Consider the following 10,770-nt stretch of genomic DNA (forward strand, 5'->3'; position numbering starts at 1 on the left):
CTCCTGCGGGGACAGGGGCTGGGATTAAAACTTTAAAATAAAATATAAATATAGGACAAAACACACATCACGACAAGAGAGACAACACTACATAAAGGGAGACCTAAGACAACAACATAGCAAGGCAGCAACACATGACAACACAGCATGGTGCAACACAACATGGTAGCAACACATCATGGTAGCAGCACAAAACAGTACAAACATTACTGGGCACAGACAACAGCACAAAAGGAAAGAAGCACACAAGCAGCCACAACTGTCAGTAAGAGTGTGCATGCTTGAGTCTTTGAATGAAGAGATTGAGATAAAACTGTCCAGTGTTTGTTGCAACTCGTTCCAGTCGCTAGCTGCAGCGAACTGAAAAGAGGAGCGACCCAGGGATGTGTGTGCTTTGGGACCTTTAACAAAATGTGACTGGCAGAACAGGTGTTGTATTTGGAGGATGAGGGCTGCAGTAGATATCTCAGATAGGGGGAGTGAGGCCTAAGAGGGTTTTATAAATAAGCAGCAACCAGTGGATCTTGCGACGGGTATACAGAGATGACCAGTTTACAGAGGAATATAGAGTGCAGTGATGTGTCCTATAAGGAGCATTGGTATATATAAAGAATATATAAAGAACCAAAGATAGACCATAGCCTATCGTTTTCAATAGGCGCAAATGAATCATAGTGGGCAGAACAAGCAAAGAGATGGCAGAGCCAAGCAAGAGCTAGCGAGATCCTATTGGCGCGTTCTAGCATTATTTGCATATTTCCGTTAGGGAACGTCTACTCTGTGAAGTGCGCGTGGTCAATAACTACGTTTTTAAATACTTTGGCAAATGGTAATGTCTACAAAACTTAGTCCACTGTGTTAGTAACATATTTTAGTTATTGGGAGCAGAAAACTGTATTGAGATCAAATATTTAATCGATGAGAAAATTAGCAGAATTTCGGCCAAAATCCATATCGCTCAATCTTCTCCCATTGCCGGCCACTGGGCTTCCTTTCATGACCATATTTGGTGGTGAGTGGAAACGCCAACCGGATGCTTCAGATTGAAACATCTGGCTCATTGTTCTGTCTCTGGTACTAGTTTAAATCGCACCAGTTGCACAAAAGTAATGCTTCTCCAGTTGGTGTTGTATAGACACAACACCGCCCTCAAGTGGCTGGTGCAAAATATAACTCTTATTTTCTGGTTGAGAATTCAAACGCCTTTCGACAGGGACAAATTATGTCGCGTACGTAACGGTTTGAGTTAGCTGTTCATTTCACAAGTTCTGGATCAACTGCTATATGATTCCCGTCGTGTTCTCGGCCAACAACGGGGAAAGATGCCACAGAAAACACTGGGATCCATTGTTGGTCTGCTTTGCACCGGGACCTGGTTGGTACAGGTAAGCGGCAGTTTGCTTTCATAGCGCTGTAGGCGCTTTCGACCAAGCCCGTGGATCGCAGCTGGAAGTAGGCCTTCTATTGTGCCTTTTTGTTTCCCCACAAAAGAACTTGGGCTCGCTAGCAACTCCAACTTTGCGTGACGTCAGTTTGACCAAATCGTGTGTTTCTTGATATATTTACACAATGTTTATAGCTTGAAATACTTATACGATATTATCCGAAATCTTACCATATACCAATTTAGCTGCAGCGCAACATCTTTCAAGACGAGCTGATAAACTAGCCACAGCTAAATATCTCGTTAGCCAACGTTAACGCTTTCAAACATTTGTAGACAATACGGCGACATATTTTGTTATACAGTAAGTGGCCACAATTTGAAGTATATAAAACAAATAACATCAATAGCTGGCTGTTAGCTAAAACCCGTAAACAAACATAGCTAGCTAACATGCTAAATTACCAGTTAACGTTAGCTGGCTAACTGCGTTTTTCCTGTTGTTTATTTGTTGGCAGTGATGCATAGCTTGTTGTTACCGTCGTTAACTAATGGCCAAACATGTTTAGCTAGCTTACCTCTGTAACGTTAGTACCTAGTTAAAAATGTAGTTAGCTAACCGTTTAAAACTAATTTGTGAGGTCATTTGGCAGCTTCTACTATGACATTGTTGTATCATCCTGAAATGTCACTTAGCTAGCTATCACTGCAACACCTATTTTGATTTTCCGAACATTGAATGCGCCTACAATTTTCATCCCCAGTGAAAGTAGGTCTGTGCCTTTGCAGGCATGCTTTCTACAGTGTTTTGTGCAGTAAATGCCAATGTGAAGTTATGTCAAACAGTTGTGTATGTATAATACATAGCTTTCCTCATTTGTGTTTTGTAGGATGTCACTGAATAACATGCCTGTGTTTGTTTAGGGAAAGGAATTCTGTTTTGGAGTGAACAATGAGCAATACCGGTGTGAGATGGGCTACTGCTGCGGGGAGACAGAGTGCTGCACTTACTACTATGAGCTGTGGTGTATGTTCAGTGTCCTTTATTCTCTCCTTTTCTGGCACCACTCAGTCCCTCTTCCCCCGTTCTCATATTTATTTTCTGACGATATTTCCATGACTTATTCTTCATGATAGTAATCTCTGAATGTGTCACTTTGTTTTTTCGAGTCACTAATTTTACATGTTTTGGTGCCGAAATCAATAACGTTAAACCTAATTAACATAAGCTGAAATTATTTGATGGAGATTGTAACTATGTGATTGTTTTGTGTAGGGTTCTGGCTGGTGTGGACCCTCATCATAATGCTGAGTTGCTGCTGTGCCTACCGTCACCGTCGGGTCAAGATGCGGCTGCAGCAGGAACAGCGCCAGCGCGAAATCAGCCTTATGGCCTATCAGGGAGCTTCTAGTTCTTTCATCTCCCCTCCACCCCTCAACTTGAGTGAGTCTTTTAAACCCCGCGGGACACTTATTACCCCCATCTGCACTGGGCTGGATGCCTCCAGACCCTACAGCCCTGAAATTACTTCACCTCTCCCTCTGAGTTAACTGTTTACAGTAACTAGGCCTGGTAGTTGGAGATGGTTCTTAGCAGATTCAGAACCATATCTGACAATTAGTGAATTAGTTCAACACCAGCTAACCCTATCTAGACTGGTAAGATGGTTGACTCCTGTGTTTTTGTGTATTTACTCCCAGGGTTCTGGACAGACTGCAAGCTTCCTGACTATGAAGAGGTGGTGGGTCATCCCCCGACTCCACCTCCGCCTTACTCCGAGATCCCCCCAGAGACCACCCCTCCTATCCTACTGCCCCCCATCCAATCAGAAGCTGCTGTGGTGCTGGAGCCCCCAACAGAGGACACTCCAAGAGAAGAGCAGGCCGCTACTTCCTCAGCAGACCAGGAATCCACATCTGCTCCCAGCAAATCAGAACGACTGGTGGAAGAGGAGCTGGTGACCCGGCGCAGGCATGTGACTGGCGACTCAGGGATCGAGGTGTGTGTGTGCCAACTGGACGAGAGCTCTGGGCCGGAAGAGGATGAGGAGCAGGTGTGTCAGGGGGCCAGGGGGACTGCTGCTCTGCCTCCGAGCACCACCACATCAGACACAAAGAGAGAACCCCAGGGCCTCAGCCCAAAGGCCAGACTGCCAGCACCGGAGACCGCCTGATCTGAGCTCCACCACCAACCACCCAGAGGCTGCTGCTGCTGCCGGATCTGCACTTTAGGAAGGGAGTGCCCTTGTCATCATAACAATAACCCAGACACCACCAGCAAATGAAATGTCCCACAACGACTCACCAAATGAACCAGGTTGTCCTGCTCTTTGACATGCTTGTCAGTTATGATCCATAAAATGACGCCAATGATGACAAAGTTTATTTAAAAGATGCTTAGTTTGGCTAACGGTTTAATTCTTTAATACCCATGGATGGTCCCTCATCTGCTTTGTTTAGTTCTTGCAATGGTGATGATGAAAATGCCAACTTCTAGAGATCTACCAAGTGGCAAGAAGAGGTGCTGATGCTGGTACAGAATTGACTACATCTACCCACCCACTTGTCCCTCACTCTCCCACCCAACTGTTTAGCCTGGACATTTTTCCTTTGGTCCTTCTAACATTTCACCTCTGTGGGGACAGGGCAGGATGGCATACCACCATGGTCACCAATCCCTAGGCCCCAGCACATAGGGGCCAAAACATAAGATCATGCTACCAGACACAGTCCTGACCAGGGGATACAAACGGTTACGGATAGAACTTGTTTTGTTTTTGCAGGGGTTTGTGTGCGTGTACTGTGTAATCTAGCACACAGCTGCAAAGTGATGTCACCCCTGAGGTAATCTTGGCCTGCATCTGGTTTCCTTGTGGAGTGACAGCAGGGCTATTTGCATCCAGAGAAAAGGCTGGGAAGTGAAGATGTGCCTGTCTCTTATAGCGTCTTTCTGAACTGTGTCCCAATAACATCAGACTCCACCCCTCCTACACCCATCCCTCATGTCTCCACCAGTACTCCGGTCAACACTTGGCCAGACTGAAAGGTATTGAATGGACTGGAACGGATGTGATTATCTGGTCTGACTGGCCAAGTGAACTGAAGACGTGACAATATCCCATTGCTGTGCCTGCAACTTGGTATCTATAAAAAGCATTGTGGTGGTCGACCGTGTATGTGTTTTCACAGACCGGCGGTGAAATAACGTGGCGTGTGTGTGGTGGGGTCAGCAGCATTTTGAAGGACTGACAGTCTCACCGAGTGGTAAGGGGTATGTTGTTGGGAATAAAAGTACAAACCAGAGGGTGGGAAGACTGAAGTTTCAGCAGTGTAGTACTTTGTCCTGTATCATTTTCTTGTCTTTTTATTACTTCTCTAAAAACCTGCTTTAGCTGAGGCCACTATAACCCACATCAATGGCAAAGAATCTCTTATCCAAGGGATGCTGTGAGTGTGGAGTAGTGTAGTCTTATTTAGTGTATCCTCAGTGTCCTGGCCCTTGGTGTAAGTTAGTGCACTCAACTCACCAGGCTTTAGACCACTTTTCTTTAAAAAAATGCACTGGGTTCTTGTTTAGAGGGCATGAGTAATTAATTTGTGTGTCTGTGTAGGTAGATCTGTGTTCTGATTTGTCCTGTCAGCAGCCGTGTGTTTTCGGGCCAGTGTTTCATATAGTCTACTACTCCCAGGCCATTGGCCCCGAGCTGACAATGATGAATCGCTGCTGTTTTTACCCAGCAGCAGCCGGAGTCTGATAGTGTCACTCCCTTTCCGCCACGAGTCCCCTGGCCGTGTGGGACTCGGACGGAGTGAACCAAGGTTTAAGTATAGACACCATGTATCTAGTTTCATCATGTTATGACTTTGCACTGGGCCTGCAATGTGCTGTTGCATACGCCCTTGGCTTGCAGTGGTGTGAACATTGTAGAAGCAATGTGACAGATTTGTGTTGGTATTTTCCATTCAGTGGGATGGGGTTGGCTTTGCTGTTAGTGCAGCTGCACACTGTTATGATAAACCAGTGAAGTGTGTTGCTTGCCCAGCATGTGTCGAAGCACAGCCGTAGAATCGGGAGTGTGTTTTATTCTGCCGTTCCACCTAAAAGAATAAGCACAAAAGTCCAGTTGTCTTGGGTGTGTTTTAAATGGCAGTGAAGATATGATAGTTTTATTATTTAGGGTATTGATTTGCTTTCATGCAGCACTTATTGATCAAGTGGGTTATGGACTGATGCACTGTTTATTATTTCACTGCTAATGAAAAAGGACAGACAAAGACATTAATTTAAACTATCAATCAATAAGTTGTCTGTCTTCAAGTGTTAAGTCTTGACACTATAAAAGTAACGCTGGAAAGTCAGATTGTCATACACTCACAAAGACTCACCCGCTCACATTAGGACACTAACATGTTTTTGATAAGACACCATAAGTTGCCTTGGTAGGTTGCTAGGGAACAGACATGAGGCTCAAGGTGCACCACAACAGAGGGGTATCCTACGAAGCAGGTTTGATGAGTTGGCGAGATACCTTTGGTGAACCCTGAGTTCAACTCGGGATAACCAGTCATACGAAAGTGGCTCACATAGTATTTTTATTCCTGATTCTATGGTGGCTCAACTTTGAGCCAGGTACATTTCTATGGCAACGAATCCTTCAGCACTTACCTGCTCTGGGGTCGGCTAACTCCACTTATCATGAATGAAATGACTGTGAGTTGAGGACTATGAAATCAGATTCCCTCCCACTTGCAAAGATTGTGTCATCACCCCCTTTATTTGAGGGATATGACTGATTTTAAATATTATCCATGGTTGTAGTACAGAGGAAGCCTGTGCTGTAATGTGAAGTTAACTGAAGCTGGTTAGCTTTAGAAAACCCTGAGTAGATCCAGCTTGCTTTGTAGGATACCCCTCAGAGGGCATATGAACACTCATTTTAAGTGCTCCTTCTGAGGCATAAGAAAATAAATGCCTTACTGTGGCACGGTCGTAAAATGTAGTTAGGGACAGGTAGACTAAATGTGTTTTGGTGTCTGTGTTTGAAGAGTAGGCGATTATATTCCAGACTTGTGCTTTGGAAGAAACCTAAAATGTTTTAGCCCCCCCTCCACCATGTTTGAAGCATAGTTTCTAGTAGTCCAGAGGAGTCCTTTTTATACAGATTGAGTCCGAAGTGTAAAATGATCTCAGTCTGATGTATCGATTGGCTCAACTTATTCTAGACTGTGGTTATGAGTTGCAGGAAATGTATCCGAGTGAAACCACAAGACGAGATCATATGTTGTAAAAGCTGGCATGTAGAATAGGTAACATTTGTTTAGTCAGAACGCTTGTGTATCTGCTTCTCCCTGGTTATCTGTGGTTATTTGATCACTTTCTTTTCCTTCCCCACCCCCATTTTCTTTAGTTATTATTGTATTTTTATTTCAAGGATATGATCTAGATAAGTTTGATATTTGAACTGACCTGAAAGGATGTTGAATTAGTACCAAACAAAATCATGTTAAGAAATCCTTTGTTTTAGTTTTTCTTGTGCTCATATGAGATGTTTGTTTTTTGAATGGTTGGGGGGGACTGACAAATGTAGATGCTAAAGTGCATTTATTTTTATGCAATATAGATAAATTAAGATTATGACGTTGAGGGTGTTTCATGTTTCTGAAAAAGAAAATGGGGACCCATAGTTTTTCAGTCCCATTGCTCACTACTTACTGGGCAAACTCTTGTTTGGCTTTCACATGTTTACCTAGATAAAGGGCTATCAGTCAGTCATGGACAAACACCCATCCATTTCATTCATCTGCTCTGTAATTTTCCTCTTACCTACAGCTGCAGACACCGGCGATATGTGAACGTAATTCTTTGGACTTTTGTAGTACTCGTGTGAATAATGGGCGATTTGTATATTTTCAAGCGTCTTTGGCCTTTTTGTTCCCTGTTCGCTTTTGTTTCAATGTTCACAGAGGCGCGTGAAGCTCTTATCCCTCGCTCGGTCTCTTCTTTCTCTCAAACCCCACCCAGTCCCCTTATGGCCTCTCACCATATACCAGCACAGAGGGCACAAGCTAGGATCAGTGTCAGGTTGGGTATGTGGCCCCTGATGAGGTAACTAGCCCCAGGTGTGATAGTGATGGGGGCTTTAGCCATGGCTCATTGCATCCCTCTAGACCATGAGACCCCCCCTCCGGGGGCCCGACCATACCGAGCATGGTAACACAAACTGTGGCAACCCACACCAATGTTTGTCTTTGTGAGATGTGGTTTGCCTCTGCATATATCATCCTTAAGATCATGCAGGCACAATTATCTTTTGAGATTGTTTGCCTGTATCTAAATTATCACTGTACTCAACCCACATGTTGTCTCATACACGCGATCCTATTGTCGTGAATAGAAAACATTTTCTTTAATGGGCATCAGTATTTGGCAAACTTTCTGAATCTACCATTAGCACCAGTGCCATCAGTTGTCTGTTTCATTTACCTTGCTCACTACACCAAAGGCCTCCTTTCACCCTAAATTGTTCCTCTTTTCTGCTCCACGCGCCTCTGTAATGTACTGTAACTGACTAGCCTATGCAAAAAAAAAAAAAAAACATTGATATGCTGCAATAACTCTCTTCTGTGTGGTTGCCAGTACAAGCAATATTACTCTCAGTACATGTCGCAAGTGTACCTCAGTTTATTTTTTGTTTTTATTGCTACTATGGTGTGTTTCGTGTGTATGCTTTGAAAGTAAATGTGTATATCTACATGTTACCTCTTGGTGGGTTGGGGAGTAAAGATAAAAAGCCATTCTAGTTAATTTAGTCTTTTGTTTCTGTTAGTCTTTAGTGACATGGATAGAAGTACAGTCTGCTGTCATTCTGATCTGCTAAGAATATTACTCCTGCTTATTATGAAGAAAAACTACATCTGTTTAACTTGTGTAAACTAAAGGAGTGTTTTGAATTATATTTTGTTGTATTAATACTATTTAATCTCTCCTCAGAATAATATTATTCTGTTGGTCCTGTGGGTACCTTTGCCACTGTTCCACCCCTTGTGTGTTGCGCTGTCATGGTGTATTTGTAAACAGTGAGATGGCTTGTTTTTATTGTATTTGAGACATTTTCAGTGACTACTTAATGGTTGACTCCTTGATTGCCCAACCTTTTCATATAGAAGATAGTGAATGTGACCTTTTATCAAGTATGGAAGCAAATCTAATCCCAGTGCTAGATAACCGAGTGGAGAAAATGATCAGGTCTCTTAAATGGGTTGTTTAGTGTACACCTCCGCTAGCCCAGGAGTTTGTTTTAGATGATCTCTCACTAAGGGGAGGGTTGCACTTGTAATCATACATCACCAAGGCAACAATGTACTCGCAACATAATCTAAGGAGGCTCTGTTTAACCAACATGAAACCCAGATGTTTCTTTCATTTCTCCCTCAACCATAGATAATGTCAGGCGGATGTCGATGTTGTGGCTGATGCGTATGTAGAAATACTTTGCAAAAACAAACACCCAGCTAGAGAAGGAACCGGTCGACCACAATCAGACCCTTTCGTGTTCTTTTTCCTATCTAGATCAAGCCCCCAAAACAGTGTAGGAAAAAAAGCACTCAAATTTGTGGTACATTTGAATGCTTTGGTTTAGTTGGGGGTCTGCTGTGTACTGTTGGGTAATTTGGATTTTATTTTTGTATAATAAAACAAACATTGGCACTGTTGTTTGGCTCTGACTTACCTTTTTGAATGCTGTACTGTTTCTCAAGCCTATAGTGTTGACATTGATGGACTAGCTGTGGGCATAACCTACTCCACTCAGCCAGAGTGGCCCCACCCAGGCATCTGAAGCAGTTGAGATATTGATCTGGAGGAGGAGCACAGAGTGAGATGGTGCCTGAAGCATGCAGCGGTCATTATTGATGAGTACCCCAAGGCATGGCCTCTTAACCTGCCCTTCTTTAAGGACAAAGACAGTCACAAATATAATAGTCCCACTTTGCCTGACATGCCTGGGGTAAAGCTTCAAGTTAAAAATGAGTGCAGAACAAGCAGACCTTGTGATAAGTAAACTAACCATGTGTTGTATCATGATATACAATCGCATGACTTGTGAAAAGTATAATACTGGTATTTCCACTGCAGCATTACGAGACTAGGGATAAACATTACCTACCATTTGGTTGAAATTAGAACAATCTATCCACACAGTACATCTCTGAATGGTCACTTCCATGTAAATAACCTACAGTACCATCTCCAGAGCAGAAGTCCAACAAGTAAGGAAACTGATGTCACTAAAGGTCATTCTTTAATGGCAACAAAAACAAGTGTACCATCAGTATAGTAAAGAATCTCCCCTATTTTACATTCCTCAGTGGGAAAGATGTCAAATAGGGGGCGCTTATATTTGTCCTGTTTTCACATGTAAAACTTTTTTTTTTGCACAGCCCACTCCTGAGACACCCGTTGACAGCAACCCAGGAGCAATTAAGTTTAAGTGCCTTGCTCAAGGACATTTGTTTTACCTAGTCGGCTCAAGGATTCTAACTAACAACCTTTCAGTTATTGGCCCAATGCTCTAACTGCTAGGCTACCTGCCGCCCCACACTGAGATAAGGTGGTTTAACAAGAGGGATAAAAGGCTGCATTGGTAATTGATAGCAGTGCACCAAGGTCTTCAAACATTGTTCATTAGGAGACAAAACACAGGGTTCAGTGTGAGGCTCAGTGAGTTTATATTGCGGAACATGTGGAATTATAATGGATTCATCTACAGTGTCCCATTTCCCAACTATCCCTTTCAGAGCAGGGATTATATAAATCCTTAAAATTACTGAAATGTTATTGGTTGCATTCTGAGGTCGATTCTGGGAGAAACTGCAATGTACACATTGTTCTGGAATCCATACTACTGGCGAGGGCTATTTGGTAATATGACACAAAACAAAACGGTACAGACAAGCAAAGGGAGCACAGCCTAACACTTACAGTGAAACAAAGTATCTGACTTGAAAGTAATGTTTTTTTCCCACCACACGAAGACATGAGATGCAGAAAAACCTCACTTGTGCTCTCTTCCGCAGTATCAACCAACCCAATACTTTCTGTGGAAAGTCCCAAACTCAGACTCGCCCTGTAATATATAACTATAGATAGCATGTGCAAGAACGTGAGGCATGTCATAAATTACAAATTTGAGTATACCACACACAAAAATGAGAAGACACAGACAATGTAGACTAAGTTAAAACGGTAGTAGGAACAATAAAAAGAACAGGCAACTAATTGAAATAAATTCCCTTAAGAACATGCAACCTGAAGGGAGAGGGATCGTTCACCTTTCCATTTCATACAGTCATATACACAATAAAATCAACAAACTACCTAATTGTGA

At 43.0% G+C, this 10,770-nt stretch overlaps 1 protein-coding gene across 1 annotated transcript; it reads left to right on the forward strand.

The window, feature by feature from the left end:
• Positions 1-1,133: 1,133 nt before the first annotated feature.
• LOC115122594 (WW domain-binding protein 1-like) lies at positions 1,134-9,097 on the forward strand. Its single transcript, XM_029651817.2, has 4 exons — positions 1,134-1,385; positions 2,309-2,411; positions 2,661-2,828; positions 3,086-9,097. The coding sequence occupies exons 1-4, from the start codon at positions 1,323-1,325 to the stop codon at positions 3,556-3,558; spliced, it is 807 nt and encodes a 268-aa protein (XP_029507677.2). The 5' UTR covers positions 1,134-1,322; the 3' UTR covers positions 3,559-9,097.
• The last annotated feature ends 1,673 nt before the right edge of the window (positions 9,098-10,770 follow it).

This window comes from Oncorhynchus nerka, linkage group LG4, assembly GCF_034236695.1.
Source record: "Oncorhynchus nerka isolate Pitt River linkage group LG4, Oner_Uvic_2.0, whole genome shotgun sequence".
Classification (NCBI taxonomy): domain Eukaryota; kingdom Metazoa; phylum Chordata; class Actinopteri; order Salmoniformes; family Salmonidae; genus Oncorhynchus; species Oncorhynchus nerka.